The sequence below is a fragment of the Diabrotica undecimpunctata genome, chromosome 7 (assembly GCF_040954645.1).
Source record: "Diabrotica undecimpunctata isolate CICGRU chromosome 7, icDiaUnde3, whole genome shotgun sequence".
Classification (NCBI taxonomy): Eukaryota; Metazoa; Arthropoda; class Insecta; order Coleoptera; family Chrysomelidae; genus Diabrotica; species Diabrotica undecimpunctata.
In genome coordinates, this window is record NC_092809.1 from 80,582,367 (window position 1) to 80,605,788 (window position 23,422).

Genomic DNA, 23,422 nt, shown 5'->3' on the forward strand with positions numbered 1-23,422 from the left:
AAACAAACGCGCCAACAACGTGAAAAGACAGTAAACCTTGAGATCATTAATTATGACAGAACAACAAGGTGAAATACCAACCCTAGTAATAGAGCGGTTTATTTAAATGATAAGATGAGTTTGGGTGACAACCTGCTTGTAAGCAACCAATAAATGAAAGGAAAGGTGGTTAATAACACCAAATTTCCCCCCAGTGATCGGTTAAGAAAAAACAAACAAACAAGTAAGGTCAATCCAAAAACTCATATATAAATCGTCAACGTTGTGGCTGGTTAATCAGCCACAGGTGAAGATCAATTATAATTGCCAACAGTCCAAGGTTCATACACTTCGAGCTGCAAATGATCAGTATCAGGCAGAACATGATCTTGGGACTCCTACTACCCATTATTCGTCTTTACCTTATTTTCCTCAAGTTACTGAGAAACTTATTAAACTTTATAAACAAAATAACATACCTGTGAAAATCGCTGTTAATAATGCTAAGACTGTTAGAAATTTGTTTTCAAAACTAAAACACCCTTGTCCCTTTTGGAACAAGTTAATACCATTTATCACATACCTTGTGCTGAGTGTGACTCATGTTATATCGGTCAGACTGGGAGATCATTGAAAGGGCGCCTTACTACACATCGTAGTGACATCAATTTATCTAAACATACTTGTGCTCTTGCCCAGCATACTATCAATACCAAGCATAAAATAGACTTTAATGAAGTTAAGATTCTTGGCACAGAACGTAATCTCGTCAAAAGACAGTTTTTGGAAATGTGTTCAATACTTAAACACCCTAATGCTCTTAATAAAAGAACAGACATTAATAACTTGAGCCAAATATATCATGCTTTAATATTGCAGAATTAGGCTTAATAAGCTATTTACTTTATCATTGTCCTTTAAGGTGTACAGGTTTACCATATTTTCTTATTAAATAATTTAAATACATATAAACATATTAAAATAAATTTAAATAAAATAAAAAACAAAGAAATATTTCTTACTAATATTAACTTACACTTATGTAAATTTTGACATAGTCACTAGTTGCATATATACACATACATATTAACATATAAAATAAATTTAAATATAAAATAGAATATAAGAAATATTTCTTACTTATATTAGCTTACACTTATGCAACTTGCATTACTTTTGACCTAGTCACGTGTTGCATATACACAGATTTGTATTAATTGTTTTTAATCAAATAGTTTAATACAGTTATATTATTGATGTGAATCATAGAATCCTTTATCATTTGCAGCTCCAAGTGTATGAACTTTGGACTGTTGGAAATTATAATTGATCTTCACCTGTGGCTGATTAACCAGCCACAACGTTGACGATTTATATATGAGTTTTTGGATTGACCTCACTTGTTTGTTTGTTTTTTCTTAACCGATCACTGGGGGGAAATTTGGTGTTGTTAACCACCTTTCCTTTCATTTATTGGTTCCTTACAAGCAGGTTGTCACCCAAACTCATCTTATCATTTAAATAAACCGCTCTATTACTAGGGTTGGTATTTCACCTTGTTGTTCTGTCATAATTAATGATCTCAAGGTTTACTGTCTTTTCACGTTGTTGGCGCGTTTGTTTTAATATAACACAATTTTACCGGCAGCATTCAAGAAGCCAGGAGTGGTAATTTCATTATACATTAAATTATTCAATTTCAATATTAATTACTTTAATAATGCTACCTAAAGTTAAAATTAAATCATAACTATTGCTATATTGTTGGAAGTGCATCTATGATTTTCTTAGTTCTTCATTCTCTTTTTCAATGTTTTTTTTTTACTTATACATGTATTAAAAAAAAACCACATGTTCTTTTTGCTGTGCTTAGTTTGAACAAATTGTTAACTTTATATAGTTCAATTTATTGTTTATTCATCGTAATCGTATAATGTCCATTTACTTAAGCGTCTTTACAATTTTAATATCACTGACTGCTAGATATCTTTTTAAGGTAACACATGTAACAACTTTTCCATGCTTGTGTGGTTTTTTCATATTGTTCTTTTTAGATGAACTGATGATGCTTTCTGATTAAGAAAGTGAAACGTCTTCAATAAATACATGAAGTAGCCATCATCTTTGTCTTTTTTCTTCACCTTTTGACCGAAAAAACCCGCCACTCTTCCGAGTGATCCTTAATTTATATTGGATTGACGGTCGTATTCCTTTCCTCGATATATATATATATATATATATATATATATATATATATATATATATATATATATATATATATATATATCTGTATCTGCAGAGTAGGGAGGGCGAGTTAAGTTTCACAGCACTTAGACCACAATTGACCCATTGTGCATCCTCCCAGGGAGCTGTCACCCTTAGATCATTGTCCATCCTGCCAATTCTAGGAAGGTGGACAAGTCACCAGGAGACATCTCTCTTATGTGGGCAGGTGTGGGCCAGGACTCGCCGAACGCGTACTCTCGTATTAACGATAACTATGGCCATTCACATAGGACATGCTCTACAGTTTCGTCTTCTCGTTCACACTTCCTACATAGAGGTGTGTCTGCTAGCCCCAATTTATGGAGGTGTTTGCTTAGTTGACAATGACCAGTTAAAAAACCAACTGCCAAACGTAGGTTTTTCCTGGTCATTCCCAAGTACTTCTTAGATGTTGACTCTTCAAGGTTACTTAGTGTTACCCTGGCAAGTTTACATCCTTTCCCTTCTTCCCATCTTTTTACGGTTTGCGCATGGGAGTTGTAACGATGAGTCCAAGCCATCACCGTTAAACCAGCGTGCGCGCGAACCAACCCATGAAGTAGGAGTGTATCGACAGTAGAAAGGGCAAAGCTCCGCTATATAAACGGCAACATTTCCTCATAGAGAGAGAATCGACAGGTGTTGACTGAAGGTTCTCTTCTTCCCTACCCCGGCTTGTGGACGTGTTGAGTTCACAAGTTGTTTTCGTCCCATACCGTCTTTACCCGAAAAGCGTGTTGAGCTTTTCACTACCCGTACTCCGAAGCAGTCGTGTTGAGACTGTCGAGGAGTGTCCTATTAACCCGAATCACTTAAGGGACGTGTTGAGTTCCTTTCCTTTCTTTGTACCTATCGTCCGCTGTTATTAAATCGATACAACGTTACCGTAAAATTTCAAATACACATTCGCTTGCCGATAAGACTGGTTCCATATGACAAGGTCAAACTTAATTTGAATAAATAGGCCAGGTACTGAGAAGACTAAACCAAATTGTAAATATGTACATAAGATTTTTGTCAATTTAATTTAAGGAAGACAATAAAGTTTTATTTTTATTTTGAACCCTGTCTCTGACTGTCTAAAAGCTACCCGGATAGTGACTCCCACGAGAGGACGTCACAAATGGCGCCCGAGCAGAAAAATACGTTTTAAACAATAATACCGACCGAATTCCGAATTTTATTTTCATGAGACAGTACTACGTTTCAAATTTTAATCAAAGACAGGGTGATTCACAGTTCAATAATGACAGACGCTCCGGAAACGTCGAAGGTTAGTTGGGTGTACCTATTAAAGAAAGACGAACTTATAGCCGAATTAACAAACAGAGAACAGCCGACGGAAGGGAATTTCAGCGAGCTAAGAGCGAGATTAGTTGCGATCATCAAGGCAGAGGAAATAGAAGAAAACCAGATGGAAGACAGACAAAGAAAGATGGAAATAGTACGCAAATGGGGGTTACACTTTGACGGTTCAAGAGACCCAATAGAATTCATAGAACGGTTGAAAGAACTCCAGACAGCTTACGGCCTACAAGAAACAATACACGGTGTGACTGGACACAGGCAAATAGTCGTAATAACAAAATACAGAATTTCGACAGACAGACTTGTTGTTGGAGATGCGGCCGCAGAGGCCACAATAGAAGAAACTGCAGAGCTATCGCTGTACTCTTCTGCAGCCATTGCGGAACCCGAGGAACAACTTCCAATAACTGCCAATGTAGAAGCCGACCGGAAAACTCCAACAGGACTGGACAAGAAGGAGGCAACCCAGTCAGCATTTAGAGTCCTCCCTAACAACCTCCAGCTACGCACACTATACAGATCAACGACCCCACACAACGATAACGTTCAGCAACGGTAAAAAGTTAAGAGCACTAATAGACACAGGAGCCCAAAATTCGTTTATAGGACAAAAAGGTAAAAAAATATTGGAACAATGTGGAACAAAAAGCGACAGAAAAGCTTTAAAGATCACGCTGGCAGATGGAAAAACCAGCAACATAGAAATCTGTTTTACAGCAAAATGTTCCATAGACAACGTTTGGAGAAATGCCAAGCTACATTTTTTACCAAACCTAGCTTCAGAAGTAGTACTGGGAATGCATGAAATAACAAGATGGGGCCTTGATTTATCAAACATCTTAAATAGAAATCGCGTAAGAAGGAGAGAACAATGCCCAACCAGTACAGAACACGGATCCAGGTCGTACAATGCAGACAATAACCGAATACCGACCAATTCCAGGGTCAACGAAACACCAACCGCAAGATATCCGCTCCAACAGAGAAGCAAAATATATAACAAAACGACCTACCGACTACCGACCGATACCGCGGTCGAAGACCACACCAAAAATATACCGACTACCGACCGATACCGCGGCCGACGACCAGACCGAAGATATTCCGTCATACATACCGGAATTCACGAACAGTCCGTTACGAGAACAGCTCGACATCAGTACTACACTAAACAATACCGAAAAAAAAACAATTACAGGAGTTGTTACTAACAGAATTGGAGAAATTTAAACAAATTAAAGGAACAACACATCTAACCGAACATACAATAAAACTCAAACATAATACACCGATCAAACAAAGATACAGGCCCCGAAACCCGGCAATGCAGAAGATCATAAACGATGAGATAGATAAGATGCTAGAAGAGAACGTGATAGAAAAATCTAATAGCCCGTACAGTTCCCCCATCGTCCTAGTAAAAAAGAAGGATAACAACGGATACAGATTTTGCATCGATTTTAGGAAAATCAACGACATCTCAGAAAAAGATGCCTACCCATTACCGTACATCAATCATATCCTAGAAAAGTTAAAATCTGCAAAATATTTTACCACGTTAGATCTAAAAAATGGATATTGGCAAGTACCACTTTCCGAAGCAAGCAAACCCTCGACCGCTTTCATAGCACCAGGAAAAGGACTATTCCAGTTCAAAGTACTTCCATTCGGATTACACGCCGCCTCCGCTACTTTTCAACGATTACTAGATACAGTAATCGGCCCAGAAATGGAACCCCATGCATTCGCCTATTTAGACGACATAATAGTACTGGGGAAAACGTTCGAGGAACATATGGAAAACTTAAAAGAAGTACTTCACAGACTACAGCAGGCCAAACTACGAATTAATATAGACAAATGTAAATTCTGCAAAGAAGAGATAAATTATTTAGGCCATGTAGTAAACAAAACGGGAATAAAAGTGGACGACAACAAGACAAAAGCTATAGTCGAATATCCCGCGCCAAAAACCGTTAAACAACTACGCCGATTTTTGGGCATCATCTCATGGTATAGGAGATTTATAAAAGATTTTTCACAAACTGCAGCCCCTTTAACAAAGCTACTAAAGAAAAAACAACATTGGACTTGGGACAGAGACCAAGAGGAAGCATTTAACAAAATAAAATTACTACTGACACAAGCTCCAATACTGATCTGCCCGGACTTCCAGAAAAGATTTTTTTTACAATCTGACGCTTCGAACCACGGTTTAGGAGTAGCTTTAGTACAAACAAACGACGAAGGACAGGAACAAGTCATCGCTTACGCAAGTCGAACCCTAACAAATGCCGAAAAAAATTACAGCGTTACAGAAAAAGAACTACTAGCGATCATCTTCGGTATAGAAAAGATGAAAGCCTACATCGAAGGATACCCATTTTCAATTATCACAGATCATCAAAGTCTACGATACTTACAAACAATGGAAAACCCTACAGGTAGAATAGCTAGATGGGCAATGCTGCTGCAACAATTTGACTTCGATGTCATTTACAGAAAGGGCTCCCAGAACGTCCTGGCCGACGCGCTCTCTAGAGAACCAGTAGATCTGGTTTGCATAATAAACGTAAAAGATGTAGAACCCGACGAATGGTACAATAAAGCTTTAAATAAAATCCAGACAAATCCGCAACTATTTCCAGACTACTCTATCAAAGATGGACTTCTCTATCGACACTTCTGGGACAAATACGATTTAAAAGAGACAGAGGTATCCAACCCCTGGAAACTATGCATCCCAAACCACAAGAGACAACAACTCCTGGCAGAAAACCACGAGCAACCGACCGCAGGACATCTAGGAATAGCCAAAACAATAACCCGCCTAGCTAGAAAATACTACTGGCCAGGGATGTTTAAAGACGCCGCAAAGTTCGTCAGGAACTGCAAGAACTGTCAGCAATTTAAGCCGCAACAAAGCTTAACTCCAGGCCGCATGCAATCTACACAAATTTCGCCACATCCATGGCACACCGTTTCAACCGACATCATAGGACCCCTTCCAACATCCAGCAAAGGAAACAAATATATAATGACATTCCAGGACACCTTTTCAAAATGGGTCGAAGCCATACCGATCAGAACAGCAACGGCAAAATCAGTCTGTCAGAACTTAAAAGATAAAATCATTATGAGATTCGGATCACCCAAAGAGCTAATATCAGACAACGCAAGAACATACGATAACAGGGAAGTACGAAAGTTGCTAGACGAATTCCAGATTTCTAAAAGAAACATTCCGCCATATTCTCCCCAGAATAATCCAGTAGAAAGAACAAACAGAGTAATCAAAACAATGATAGCTCAGTTCTGCGATAATAACCATAAGAAATGGGACACGAGCCTTCCAGAACTACTATTCGCATATAATACAGCTAAACACGATTCAACGGATTTCTCCCCAGCCTTCCTGAACTTTGGACACGAACTAGAAATTCCAAGTAAAGTCGTAAACACCCCAAACGACACACAACATACCGATCAAAACATAAAATGGCATAAACTACGAGAAACATTCGAACTAGTACGTACAAACCTGGCAAAAGCTTTTACAACTCAAAGCCATTACTACAACTTACGACGAAGAGAGTGGAAACCCACAATAAACGACAAAGTCATGAAAAGGGAATACCAACTCTCAAATGCCGCCAAAAATTTTAACGCCAAATTAGCACCAAAATTTTCAGGGCCATATACTATAACAAAAGTGTGTTCTAATGTAATATTCAAATTAAAACACGACGATAAAAACCGTACAATAACAGCTCATATCAAAGACCTAAAACCCGCATTTACCGATTTCCCTACTCCTTAATCAGTCCAAGCACTTACAGTCAACACCAAGTAGTGACAGTATATTTTAATACAGTTTACAGTTACCTTCAAATACAATGTCAGACACGTTAGAAATATATTACAGTGACATAGAAATGGACGGCACAGTTACGCCGCCACCATACACCGTTCCAGAATTAATATCACCATTAGGGAACACACCAAAACCTAACACCCCGGGCAAAGGCTGCGAGCCCCTGATAAAGGCTATTTCCAAATTCAAGAACCTTTTCGATGAATCAACCATGGGCATCACAAAAATTCAGAAAGTCCAGTCAATTCCAGTGTCAATCCCGCTGCTCTCACTAGTTCCGCCGCAGCATAAAGGAAAAAAATACATACTGAGACTCCCGATCCAGGTGCTGAGGATAAAAACCAATAATTGAAGCCCCACGAAGGAAGACGTTTTTTTTTTAAGAGAGAGGAAGACGATTTTTTGTTTAAGAAGACGATATTTATATTTTTTTTAGGTCGGACATTTTTTATTTCGATGTATTGTAAATTTTTTTTAGGGTAACCAAGTACCTGGCAAGGAATAAAAATAAAAAAAAATTTTGTTCCAAATTTTTTTTTCCCCAGGAAGAGGGGGTGTAACGATGAGTCCAAGCCATCACCGTTAAACCAGCGTGCGCGCGAACCAACCCATGAAGTAGGAGTGTATCGACAGTAGAAAGGGCAAAGCTCCGCTATATAAACGGCAACATTTCCTCATAGAGAGAGAATCGACAGGTGTTGACTGAAGGTTCTCTTCTTCCCTACCCCGGCTTGTGGACGTGTTGAGTTCACAAGTTGTTTCCGTCCCATACCATCTTTACCCGAAAAGCGTGTTGAGCTTTTCACTACCCGTACTCCGAAGCAGTCGTGTTGAGACTGTCGAGGAGTGTCCTATTAACCCGAATCACTTAAGGGACGTGTTGAGTTCCTTTCCTTTCTTTGTACCTATCGTCCGCTGTTATTAAATCGATACAACGTTACCGTAAAATTTCAAATACACATTCGCTTGCCGATAAGACTGGTTCCATATGACAAGGTCAAACTTAATTTGAATAAATAGGCCAGGTACTGAGAAGACTAAACCAAATTGTAAATATGTACATAAGATTTTTGTCAATTTAATTTAAGGAAGACAATAAAGTTTTATTTTTATTTTGAACTCTGTCTCTGACTGTCTAAAAGCTACCCGGATAGTGACTCCCACGAGAGGACGTCACAGAGTGACATTTGACAATTTCCGCGATTGTTGTAGTTGACCAACCAAAAAGATCCCCAGGTCCTAAGAGTCTTAGGCCTGCCGCCTTCCTAGCTAATTGGTCAGCAATGCGGTTGCCTTTATTCCTATTGTGTCCTTTAACCCACCTCAGGATGATGGTATTACCATCCGAAGCTTGGGTTAGTGACTTGTGACACTCCATTACTAAACCTGATGTGATACGTGGTCTATTCAAGGTTAGTAGCGCTTGTCTGCTATCTGTGCAGATGATTATAGTTTTACCTGCTATACCTTTTTGGGTTATCTCTTTTGCGGCTATGGAGATACCAGTCAGTTCTGTCTGAACTACGCTGGCATTTTTGCCCATACCTCACTTTATTCTTAGGTTCAGTGATCTGGAGTATATCCCGCATTCTGAGCTTTCTTTCATTTTGGAGCCATCGGTGTATATGCAATAGGCATTTGCCACGTTTGTCTCCATATACTGTCCTGTTTCAATTTTGTAGGGTTTGTTAAAGACAAACTTTGGTTCAATTGAGTCGCAGCCTGCCTGTAGAAGTGGTAACGCATCCAACTCTTCTCGCCAGAAACGAGTTCTCAATTGTCCCATTCCTACATCAAGGTTTGCACCAGCTGAGCGCAGTCGCATCATTGTCACTAGCGCCACCTCTTTGACATATATATCTAGAGGCGTGATACCAATGATCAACTCCATTGCAGCAGTTGGTGTTGTTTTCACGGCACCTGTTATATTTATGCAAGCCATCCGCTGAATATGGTTTAGTTTGTTAATCGCTGTTGCCTGTAGCACTTTTGGTACCCAAGCAATAGCTCCGTAAGTTAGCATTGGTCTATTGACAGCGGTGTAGACCCAGGCGATCACCCTGGGCGTGAGGCACCAGGTGCGTCCGACCGTTCGTCGACACTGCTCATAGGCAATATATGCTCTTTTAGCTCTACCATCTAAGTGTGAGTTCCATGTTAACTTCTTGTCAAGGGTAATACCAAGGTACTTCACCTCGTCAGAAAAATTTAGACTGTAGTTTAGAATCCTTGGGGGTATTAAGTCCGTGATTCTTCTTTTCCTGGTAAAGAGGACCATCTCTGTTTTCTTTGGATTTATAGATAGTGAGTGTTCCTTGCACCATGTTTCTATTAGTCGGAGAGCAACTTGTGATCTCTCACATAGTGTGTTCTCAAACTTACCGCTTTGCAGGACAGCAATATCGTCTGCATAGGCTATTGTGTAGAAACCGTTGCTGCTGAGTTGGTCAACCAGGGTATCTAGAACTATGTTCCAGAGTAGTGGTGATAGCACCCCTCCCTGTGGACAGCCCCTCGTAACCATGCCTCTAACAGAAACGTCTTCTACATTTATGCTTATTGCTCTATTAGAGAGCATACTGAATATCCATTCGCTTATGGCCAGGGGAACATTCCTGACGTTGAGCTGTTGGGTGATAGTTGGGAATGTGGTTTTATCAAACGCTCCCTCAATGTCTATGAATATACCTAGGGTGGATTCTTTATTATCCAGCGATCTTCCAATTCTTCCCACTACATGATGCAGTGCAGAATCGGTAGATCTTCCCGAAGTATATGCATGTTGATTTGGGTGAAGTGGGTTATGGACCAGAACTTCATCCCTTATGTACCTCTCGCATAGCCTTTCCATCGTTTTCAACAGAAAGGATGTTAGGCTAATTGGTCGGAAAGCCTTTGGTAGGGTGTAGTCCATCCTACCTGGTTTTGGTATGAAGACCACACGTACCTCTCTCCACTTCTTAGGAATATATCTCAGAACCAAAGAGGCTCTGAATATTTCCACGAGGTGCGGCAGAAGGATATCCAGTCCCCACCGTAGTAGGGATATATGCCGTCAGGCCCTGGTGATTTGAAAGGGGTGAAGCACAATATGGCCCATTTTACCTTTTCCTCATTAATCATTGTTCTGGCGAGATGCCAGTCGTTTGTTGAGGGTATGATTGCTTCTTCCATCCGGTTTGGTGCTGTTGAGACACTAGAACCGGGAAAGTGTGTTTTCATCAGGACCTCAGCACTTTCGCGAAGGATGGAAGTTTTATTCCCATCTTCCTTCTTTAGTATGCCGACATGCCGATGTGGGTCCTTTGAGAGCGCTTTTTGTAACCTGGAAGCCTGCGGGAAATCTTCGATTTCCTCACAGAAGGTTCTCCAAGCAGCTCTTTGTCTGCAGACTTTTTTAAACTCTCTGAGATTTGATTGATAAGAATCCCAATCCTCTTTGAGTTTGGTGCGTTTTGCTCTATTAAAAGCTGTTCTTGCTGTCTTCCTAAGGTGTTCCTATTCAGTGCACCACCAAGAGTTGGTTTTGCGACTTTCCTGGACCATCCTTATTGGACAGGATTTTTTATAAGCATAGCTTATTTTGTTTTGGATAGATACCGCATACCTTTCCAATTCTGTATTAGTTCCTGGAGTTGAAGCCTTTTCATTCCGCAGAGCATCTTCTAAGAGTCGGTTGTAGAGTTCTACATCCGTCCTCTTAGGGTCGCGCGATTTGATAAGGCTTTTTTCCAGACTAATATTATAGGTTAGCCAGCGGTGGTCAGACATAGAAATATCCTCCGATACCTGCCAGTTCTGAATTTTATTCGATATTTCAGCTGTTGCCAGCGTGATATCGATGACTGTTTGGCTACGAACATTAATAAAGGTAGGTTCGGTGCCCTTATTTAAGATATACAAATCTTTTATAGTAATATAGTTATAAAGAGACTTACCTCGAGCATTGTTATCTCTGCTGCCCCAGCCTAAATGGTGAGAGTTCGAATCGCAGCCGATAATAAGTTCTACCTTCTGACTGAGACAATGGTCTACCAGATCTTCCATTTCCCTTGTTGGTGGTAGGGTGTCTGCATCTGAGGGTAGGTAGACTGATGCCAGTATCAACTCTCTATTTTTGCCCTTTCCCCATGGGCACTTCACTTTAACCGCAGTTACGTCTGAGGTGCAAAACTGCGCCATGGGGGAGGCTTTGATTTTTCTGGGAACATATATTGCTGTTCTCGGTTGTTGATTGCTTGGTAAGCTGAAAATTTGACCGTTTAGGCTGCTAAGACCAGTTATTTTGGTCTTATTTATCCAAGGTTCTTGGATTAGTGCTATTACATCCTCCGTTACATCCAGGCGGCGACATAGTGTTGCCGTTGCCACCTTTTTGTGTTGGAGGTTGCATTGAATAATAGTAACCTTATTTTTTTCGACGTCCTTGCCCATGGCTTAGGTATCGTTTCGGCTCTTTTTAGGTGTCCATTTCCTCCTCGGTTGAGGAGGGGACAGCCTCAGTTATTTCGGAACTTCCTGCGCAGAGTTCGTCGACCATCATCTGATGATCTTCTCCCTGCTGTGGGACCAGGGTTGTCTCAGTCTCAGCAACCGCAGTCGGTTGCCGCGTGTCTGAGGTTCCTGGTTCCGAGGAGGTATCCTGCACTTTGCTTGTGCTTGTTTTTAGATACAATGAGGTGAACGTGCAGCTCAGCCTCATTGCCCTTTTCCTAAGGACAGCCATGTCATCATCTCCGATTCCGAAGACAAACAGGTGTCCTTTAGGATCTTTTTTTGCGCCGCTAACCTCCGCAGCACTCTTTCTGGGCCATCAGAGGTGCTAATAGCATCCTCTGGGATCCATAGAGAGGCTTTGGTAAGTTTTGGGAGCTTATCCTGACTGACAACAGCCAGTGATGCTTCCTCCCACGGTTTGAGGTCAGATGTAGCCTTTTCCAGCCATGCAAGCGCCTCATCGTCATCACAGACTACTCTGATGATCTCACCCGAGTAAGTCCACGGCTTGAACGTGGGTGCTTTTACCTGGCTGCTCGAGGGTGACAAGATTGTTCTGTCCAATTCCTCGATTAGGCTGTGTTTAATAAGGTTTGCCCGGTCGGCGGTGACCTTTCCATACGGGTTTACCTTATCTATAATAGCAACCTTAAGATGTCTTAAGGTAGCTTCGGCGAAGCTTTGGGAAGGCGCAGCGGTGTTTCCACCACCGCGTGACTTCTTATGCTTCCTCGGCGTGCCCTCCGTGGAGGTACTTGGGCGAAGGCGCTTCACACCGGGGGCTGTTGGTTCCTGTCCTCTTTTGGAGGTGGAACCGTTGTCAGCCTCCGATGTGGGCATCTTCACCTTTGTTTTGGGAGGGGCTGGAGAGGGATGAGCTGCTCCCGTGGGTGCTTTTCCCATCGCCTCTCTGGCCTTCTTCCTTCTTTTTGCCTCGGCGCCGCTAATTCTGTGCCGTTTTGGCCGGTTTTCCCGAGGTGGTCCTTGTCCATCCTCCGCTTGGGCCGAAGCTTGAGGTGAACATTGCTGTTCATCCTTAGCTCCGGCTTCAGACTGAGGTGAACGTTTTGGTCCAACCTCGGAATTTGGTTTTGGTTTTTTGTTTTTCGTATTCATGTTGTTCCCACGAGTAGCTAGGGAAAGCTTGGTCGCCCCTGACAGAGCCCCGCATTACCAGGGGAAGGCTTTATACAGTGGGGTTTGCCTGGTTCCCCAGGGGGATCGTTCACGACCACATAAAACCCTGTGGTCATACAGCCATCGGCACGATTACCTCACACCTTAGCTTGGGTAGGCTGCTTCTTGGTCGCTGAAACAGTTCTTCCATTCCTAGTCTCTCGAATACCTGGGAAAGATTCCCAGATACAACAGAGGGCTATGTGGTGACAGGAACTGTTCTAGCGTGGTCGTTTCACACCTTTCTATACTTCCCATTCACTAGGCCTAGGGCTATATATATATATATATATATATATATATATATATATATATATATATATATATATATATATATATATATATATATATATGGTATATCGATGGAAGGCAACGGTATATACGTATTTCTGACTATTGGTCGTCTTCAGTACGGTGCAGCCAAGTTAGAAAAGGAGCATATTAACTTGGGAAAGGATCACTACAGGAGCAATGCAACCAGACCCTGATGGTTTCCAGGGCAACAACTAACACCAACCACGGAGGAAGCTACAGCTACCTGGGGAAAGGAATGCCAAACGTTGAAACGTTTAAAACAAATGGAAAAGGATAATGCGAGTGAATAATAAAAGTAAAAAGTAATGGCATGTCTCGCAAAACAGAAATCCAAATATGGTATCCATCGATATACCATATTTGGTTTTCTGCTTTGCGAGACATGCAATTACTTTTTACTTTTATTATTCACTCGCATTATTGTTTTCCATTCTATATATATATATATATATATATATATATATATATATATAGAATTCTATATATATATATATATATATATATATATATATATATATATATATATATATATATATAGAATTCTATATATATATATATATATATATATGTATATATATATATATAATGGTATATAGATTTTACAAGATAAGTTTTTACATGCAACACTTATCTCATCTTAAATATTTAAACTTATGATTACACTTTAGTCAAAAGAAAAAACACTTCTTACAAAGAAACAAAAAACAAAAGATATTTATGAACAAAAGAGCACCGACACTGGAGCACCAATGTCAATGGGATTCAGTTATTTGGAGTGATGAATCTAAGTTTGAGGTTTGTGTTGATGATACACGAAGTAGAGATATTCGAATGCCAAGGGAAGAGTATCACAAAGATTTCCTCAAGAGAAAAGTTAATTTCCCCACATTTGTGATGTCAGTGCTAGGAAGTACAAAAGTATTTTACAAGAATTATTGCCCTCCATTAATGAAATTCAACTGCCAAATGTGCGAAATTAGCATTTCGCACAATTCCTTATTTAAAGGGAAAAGTTCCGGAAATTTGGAATAACTTTCAACCAGATTACTGCCAAACATTCGTAGGCATTGCCTACTACGCCAAAGGGAGTTATTGCCGTTTTAAATTATAAGAGTAACTCCACACAGTGTAAACACTGACTAAATATTTGGTCGAATTAATTTGCGCCAGACATTACTTTTTTTTAATAATGGACTGTGGACAGGGAGATATAATTTTGAATAGAAAATGCACAAAACGTTCTTAATATAGATGAATTACGGCATCCAAGTTAAACTGATTGTAGTGGATAAAGAATAGCGAAAAAAAACATCCGGGTCTTCTGTATTCACTTAAAACATAATACTGATAATTATAAATTCATGTGAATATTGTAAAAAATGTAAATGGTATTTTTGTATCAATTTAAGTAGAAGCTTCCTAATTTTTTAATTTTTTTTTAAGTTGTATTTTTTTCTTTATTTAATTTATAACTCTGCTATAGAAGCATATATTACGAGGCCATATATTCTCTTTTTTACATGCATACAGGAAGATCAAGTTTTATTCCTGAATATATTCTCGAGGATGGTAATATAATTATATTATTTATGTTATTTTTATTTACAATATACCTATTTGCTGGTCGCGTTTGGCACATACCGACATATTTACAAGTGTAGTTAGTTGAATCAGACACTTAAAAATATTGAAAAGAACTTCGACATATGTACATTTAATATTTTGTAAGTTTTTATTTATTACCGTTAAAGGTTTTACTGAGGTTCATTTTTGACAACTTTTCCCCTAAAAGAGACAATAGGCAATTGTTACATCAAGGCATAAATGGAACGCGAAAAATCTAGAATCTTCATTAACACGGATAAACTTACTTTTGGTTAGGCACATAAAGCGCGGTGACGAAAAGTTTGATATCAGTTTTACTGCTGTACTTTACAGTAGCGCACCTAGAATTTGCTCTGGGGGGGGGGGGGTTTTGGTTGGTCACCGAATTTTTTTTATGATGTTACCTCCATTTTGAGTCCTTAAAATGTGTTAGTAACAGTGTCGGAATAGGGTCCTGGGGGGGGGGGTTTAAACCCCCAAACCCCCCCCTGGGTGCGCCACTGGTACTTTACTCCAATATATCGGCGTGGCCACAGCTGTTGCCGTGGAACCCACACATCGTTCCCTTCTAGAAACAACTAATCTGTGAACATTTTGAGTATTAATATTAAACGACATATTAAACTAAAAGAAAAACTTTTTATGATGAATAATATTTATTTACATTAAAAACAAATTAATCAAAAGTAATTATACTTTGTTTTTGTTTCAGCTTTTTAATATCGTTTTTATTTTTATTTTTTTCATAATTAATTCTTTAATAGATTTTATCCTCTGGTTATTGAAATTAACTTACTATACGGGCCATCCCGAATATTTATAATTTTAAATGTTTTTGTGGAGGATTTATTTATGATTTATGTTTTAAAATCAGATGTCAGAAGTTAAAAATATTTTCATATATAATAGGTCTTCAAAATTTAAGATCTGGTTGTTTAATTTTTTACAAGATGGCAGTTGTTCTAATCGCAGCATCTAATCCCAATTGAAGACCAATCTAGTCAAGTTTCTACTAGATTAGATAATAATGCTAGAAATGCATTTACAACGATAAAAAATGACGTGAAACTCTTTGTATTTTATTAGTTTTTAGATCGAATGATTCAGTTATTAAACGATAAATTTGAACCTTAGAACATTTTGATTTTAATTTAGAGTTACAAGCGGAAGTAGGCTTAAAAAACAAGAAAAAGGAAAAATTTTCCACTTTCGAAAGCTCTCGACTGGCTCGATTGGATATCTCAGCATACCGTAAACAAGTTTTTAATGGTAAAATTTGTCACACTTCCTGTAACAAGTTGTACTTATCAGATAATTTTTCTGAAGCTGAGCATAATAAGCTGAGCATAATAAAATCGAAACTGCGATCGATAATGCTGCAAGACCGTTTGGAACATCTAATGGTGCCTTCTGCTGAATAAGAACTCGCTGTAAATATAGATAAAGATAATGTAGTTGACGAATTTAAGAAAGTCGTACCATTCCAGCGACGAATGGTATTGTAAGTGGTGTTATAATAATTTTGTTTTTAATGTCAATCTGAATTTTTAATGTATTTTTATATATGCGACTCCCATATTTACTGCTTAATTATAATCACGCAATAATTTAATATAAAAATAAAAGTAACTCGTTTCAAAAATTTACTGTTCTAACAAATATATTTTAAATTTAAAAATTATTTCAAGAAATTGTAAAACTGTTTTTCATAATATATTAAAATATATTATGTCTAACACTACGTATAAACCATATTTTCATTAGACTATGACTTGCAGAAGGGAAAATATTCAATATTCAAAGTACGGTAGGATTTGGTCGTATTTGGGATATTGATATTTTAGATGTTTTCTCATGAGAAATTAAATTATTCGACAACTGATTGCCGTCAACATTTATGTAACCACTGTAAGTACCACAGACGTGGTATAATATTTTACTTCTAGTTTGGATATTTGTTTATAGTCAATTGGGGTTCAATAGCGCAAAGAAAAAGTTTTTGCATAATTATACTATCTGTCCGAAAAACTCGAAAATTTTCAATCTGCACGTGGAACAATATTTATTAATATATAATAGCTGATTATATCGGGTTAATTTAGAGCAGCGGAATTTTGTTTAAAAGCTATTAATGTCGGTTTTTTACTTACTTAAATTTGTTTGAACGGTCAAAACATTCATCATTTAAAGTTTGTCTGTATAAACATTGATATAATTTTTTTTATATGTTAAGCATGAAATGCAAGAGTGGATGAAAATGAGGACGTAGAATAATAAGGAAAGGAAGATCAGCTAAATAAATATGTCTAGATGAAAGAGCAATAGAAATACCAAAAATAAGATTTTATGTGTAATACGAGATTTTTTTTTAAATTTTGTATAGAGGCGTTTGGAGGCGCCCACCAATAAAAACCTTCCGACACAAATGTAACCTCAATCTTTTGTTGACATAAATCGTGAGTTTCATTGCGGTAGTCGTGTAGATACAGTGAATTTTTTAAATTAGCCAGTCAATTCCAAAAATGGATCTTAGCCCAGAACATTTTCGAGAAATATTTTTTTACAATTTTTGGAGAGGGTTATCCCATCCAAGACAGCTATTTTTTACTGAAATGGTTCCTGTGCTACGAACTGAAAAATAAACGACAATCTGCTGTTTGGGGGTTTCACGATGAGAAAAAACCAACAAAACTGATCCGTTCTCGAAGTGTGTCAAGGAAATGGTCGCAACTTTTGTGTCAAAATGTAGTCATGTGGCAACAATTACTTTAGAAGATCGAGAACGGTTACTTCTGATTGGTATATAACTGTTTGTTTACCAGAAGTTATTGCTAAACTACGACGAAGCAACACACAATGGCGAATCATCCTACATCTTGACAATACAAGTGCTCACACTGCCCAAAAGATAGAAGAGTTTTTGGAGCTTTAAAACTGAATTGTCAAACCATCTATCTATAGCCCAATCTAAGTCCCAACCACGTCTTCACGTTCCCGAAGATCAAGAATTCAATGCTTAGACAGCGATTCAGTCGCCAAAAGAAGCCATCGATACATTTACTAATTGGTTTGCACGTATGCAAAAAGTGTATGGATCTTGGCGGAACATATTCTGAAAGCAATAAAGTACTTTAAGACTATATGTTTTTTGTCTTTATGTATATCTGCAAAATAAAAAAGACAACCCTCATAATAATAAAATATTTGTTTTACATATTTATAATTCTTACCAATATGTGATAATAATAATTATAAAAGATAGTTTAAAATAAACATTACTTTTTAAAATTAAGAAGTTTATTAATTTAAAGATAAATTAAAAAAAAATAATTAGAATTTATTTTAAAATTAAGTTTAATTATAATGTATGTATATGCTTTTGAATATATTTAAATTAATAAAAAGGGTGTCTTGGGATATTTTAACAAATTGTTTTAAACAATGAAAAATGTTTTCGTACTTGCCCAGGAAAATAGAATTTTTGGTTTTTGTTTGTCATTTTTGATATTTGAATATTTACATAAAAAAGGAAAAATCGACTATTTCTTACTCCACTTATTTTTTTACAGAAAATTTAATAGATTAATGACGTTGAGAATCAGAATGTTACTATTATATTCACCATTTTTCAATAAACTTACACAATTCCTATTCGCTTTTCCAGTGCATATTTATTTCAGATGATAGTGAAGTCTTATGTAATGGACTTTGAATGTACTGAATACAAAAAGTCTTAAAACGCATAATTGTAATTTGTTAACGTTTTACATTATTAAATCTATTCAATAGGTAAATTGTCCAGTTAATTAACAATTTTTATAAAGTGACTATATAAAAGTACATATTGTTGTGATTTTAAATGACTGACGGTTAGCTGTACATGTGATAGACACACTTATACTCATGGACAAAACTATCTAATATTTTGAAATTTTCCAATTTTTTTTGTAGTCAGTATTATTTCAAAATGATTTTACATTACTGATGTTACTCATATAGTAGGCTGAGCTGATATGCTCAATTAGTTTGAAATATTTTGACATTTAATCAGCATATAGTGTCATTCGTGCATTTTATCATAAAGTCCTTCTTCACGTAAAGGAAAAACCGTAGTAATTCGGTATGTTTAGTTTAATTTATTAAGTTTAATTATATATTGTTTTGATTTAACTAAGTTTAAAGCAAGTATGCAACCAATTCGACACTGCGATGAAGCCCAAGCAGCACAGATTGTAATTTTGTACGAGGAAGGATATACACAAAAAGATATCGCACGACATCTCAGGAGAAGTCAATCTACAGTCAGTTTCGAATACTTCGACGAGACAGGAAATATTCTATGAAGGCCTTGTCAAGGATGCCCAAGGTGCAAAACCGCAATTGATAACCGTTTTTTGGTTCTTAATTCTACACGAACTCGCTCATTGACAGCGATGCCCCTTAGAAATGAGCTACTAAATGTTAGACAAGTTAATGTGTAAAGTTCCATGTCTTCTACAAAATCTTAAAGCTCGTCGTTTAGAATTTGCAAGAACACATATTTAGTGGAATATCGATAACTGGATGAAAAGAACGATGTTGTTTTCACTGATGAGACCAGAATCCTATTATGGAAGCCAGATGGGTCGAAACGACGTCTACCGAAGAGTTGGAGAACGATTCGCCGTTATCCAACTAACTCAGACCGTTAGTTTGGAGGTAATGGCATAATGCTTTGGGGAGGTATTAATTGGGGAGGGGACGCACCGCACTTGTGAAAGTAATTGGATGTTACGTTCATACATCATGTTTTGCCATATGTTGGTTACATTGCCTAAGACAGATTTATGTTACTACACGATAATGCTCGATCAAATGCCGCTGCCATAGTGAGTAATTATATTGTAATTATATGGATTGGCCACCATTTAGCTCGGATTTAAATCCAATAGAGCACATGAAAGAGCAGCTAAACCGCCACATTCGACAAATAAGTCCCGTTCCAAATACGATAGAGCAGCTTCGGCTTGCTGTACAGGATGAATGGAATGCTATTCCCCGTAATGCCCAAAATTGACTTGCAATCGTGCCGAGAATGATGCAAGTAGTAATAAAAGCTAGAGGGGGAATACTCGTTACTGATCATTGCATTTGTTTCCGTTAAAAAGACTTCTTTAAGGAATTTAAATAACCATTTAAGTTTAGAGTAAAATAACCTTATTTACCTAACATTAAGCATTATTTTTTTCGGAATTTTCTCCGCATAAAAACTTAAAATTGTTCATTGTTACTCACTCACAACATTGTTAAAATAAACTTTTCTTCACAATAACCGACTTGATTGACTAGAATTTATTAAAATTTCAAAATATTCGATATTTTTGTCCATGAGTGTATATAAAAATTTAAAATAGTACAGTTTGGTATTAAAAAGTATTAAGTATAAAATAGTAATAAAAAATATAATTTTCATATATTGGCGTCTTGTTTATCTATTCTGTATTGTATTAATATTTAAAAATGCATGTTATTCAGGTATAAAAAATGTTTTCAATATTTAGAGCAAGCACCTCCACGTCCTCCGCTTCCATTCGATGGAGCTCCCATCAGGCCACCACCACCATCAGAAACAGATGATGAAGACGAAGTATTTAAAACGGCACCTCTTCCAAGCCAACCTATTATGGTAAGATACATTTACGTGATAGTTTAATTTTAGCGTTTTTTAGGCACATTTCAAAGCCTTATAGTTGTTACCCAAACTCAAAATCGAAATTTTATGTTATAGGACAGAAATAAAATGGAATACAAATAAATAAACAAAACTATTAGAAAAAATTTCAAGGAGTGTAAACGGAGAGTACAGAAAGAAAACAATTGAAAAAAATAGAAACATGAAGTGCTTAAAGCAGAACCTTGGAAACATACAAATTAATAGCATAAAGAACAAAGAAGGAGTGGAAACCAACAATATAAAGAAATTTTACAGATAACGCACGAATATTATACAAATCTTTATAAAACAGAATAAAAACCAACCCAAGAAATCCGTAATCAGTTACAACTGAAAATAAAGAACGTTTACTCTGACCTACAACTAGAAATCAGTAAAAATGAACTAAAAAAAGGTATTCAAAGAAATGAAGAATAATAAATCTTCTGAGAAAGATGGAATAACTGTGGAAATGCTTAAAAATGAGAGGAAAACTACAGTGGAATCCTTTATGTACTAATGAATAAAATATTGAACACAAAACAAATACCCACCACATGGAACGAGGCAATAACACAATTACTATTTAAGAAAGACGATAGAAAAGATCTGAAAAACTATAGGCCCATAACGCTACTGAATGTAATTTGCAAACTGTTAACTAAACTACTAACAAACAGATTAACAACTAAGTTAGATAATTACCAGTAAAGAGAGCAAGCCGGTTTTAGAAAGGATTCAGTACAAGCGACCATCTGCTTACGATAAAATTATTAATTGAAAAGGCCAACGAATATCAAATCCCAATATATATGGTATTTGTAGACTTTGAAAAAGCATTCGATAAGGTGGAACATTGGGCAGTAAAGAAGTCTTTACAAAATGGGAGAATAGACTATAGATATACGGACTTAATTTCCAATATATATGATCAAGCAACAAACATCCATCAAAATAGTTGAACAAACGGAGCCATTAAGATACGGCGAGGAGTCAGACAGGGTGACACTATATCACCCAAACTATTCCATCGAGCTTTGAAGACGTTATGAGGAAATTACAATGGGAAAAACTGGGTATTAACATAAATGGCCAATACTTGAACCACTTGAGATATGCAGACGACATTGTATTAATAACAGATAAAAGGGAAGAATTACAAAATATGATGGATGAATTAAATATGACCAACCAACCAGAAGAATTAATAATTACAATTGCACAAACAACTATAGAACAAGTAAACGAATATGTATATTTGGGACAACTAGTTAAATTAAATAAAGAAAATCAGACCGGAGAAAAAAGAGAGGATACAATTGGCTTGGGTATCCTTCGGAAAGCTTTCCTATATACTAAAAAATAGAAAATACCCCCAATATTTAAAAACAAGAGTCTTCAACAATGTATACTTCCTGTTCTCACCTACGGTTCTCAAACTTGGACGTTTACAAAACAAAACATGGAAAAAATAGCAAAGACCCAAAGAGCCATGGAAAGGCAAATGCTGAACATCAGGCTATCAGACAAGAAAAGAACTACTTGATCCGCAACAAAACAAAAGTGACCGATGTATTAACGCAGATAGCAAAACTTAAGTGGAAGTTCGATGGAAATACCATAAGACAGAAAGACGACAGATGGAATAAGATGATTAAACACTGGAGACCATATAGTTACAAACAAAAAAGAGGAATGCCACAAATGAGATGGTCAGATACTTGAGAAACACGCAGGCCCGAAGGATACAAACTGCTACAATAGAGAGACGTGGAAGAAGGAAGAGGAGGCCTATGTCCAAATTGGACAGCAATGGCTGTATAGATAGATAGAGATAGATAGATTTAGGAAAGATTGGCTTTAACAATGGAAATTCTATAGTAAGCGATCAATATCGTTATAAATTTTATTGATTTTATGAGAATCGTAAAAAGTGGCAACAATCGCATAACATTTATTTATTTAACAGATTTATAGAAACTGATCAAAAGATCACCCTGATCAAAAGATATCGAATTTTTACCGTCGAGTTGATAAACTGATATTAAAATCGCCGATCGCCTGAGCTTTGTTTCCTAGAAAATAGAGAACGGTTCATTTTACGCAAAAGCACTTATAAACATTTTGTTCAAAATTATCTTCGGCATACGAGTTCTTGGTAAGAGTATATTTTTCGTTTCTCTTCCTCTAAGAGGGATGGTTTTATTAGAACACCCGGGGTAGGAGTGACAAACTTTTCGCATCTTTTTTGAAGTCCAAAATTGACATTCTTAGCAAAATCAGCTTGTTCGTATGATTTTTAGAGGTCAAATCTCTGACGACTGGACTATTTCACAATAATTTAAAAACAGTTTTATAGTTATAACTGAGATTAATTGTGTGTTTGACAATGACAATGACAACAAAGCCTAACCATGAACATAGTTTTTCCTTTTTGCATAATTGTAATACATGTTCCTCTTATTAGTTTATGTCGTCCTCTGAGATTTATAATATTTGCTGTAGTGGCTATTGATATCTTATTATGTTAATGTCAATGACCAGGTTAAATACACAAATAAAAATACATAAATTTTTATAACTAGACAAAAAATCGTAGGCTAATATTCTTTTAAATACTCTACACAAAAATTTAGATCTATCATTGTATGGTATTGTATGGTAATCTACTATTAACAGTTTGTGATTAATTAAAATCCATAATAAACAAT

General features: G+C 37.0%; 1 protein-coding gene across 1 annotated transcript in view; it reads left to right on the forward strand.

The window, feature by feature from the left end:
* Vinc (vinculin) overlaps nucleotides 1–23,422 on the forward strand; it is a 453,217-nt gene that overhangs the window by 347,533 nt on the left and 82,262 nt on the right. Inside the window, exon 17 of the mRNA XM_072537619.1 lies at nucleotides 20,560–20,684. Coding sequence (XP_072393720.1) covers nucleotides 20,560–20,684 — 125 coding nt within the window. The remainder of the gene's footprint in view (nucleotides 1–20,559; nucleotides 20,685–23,422) is intronic.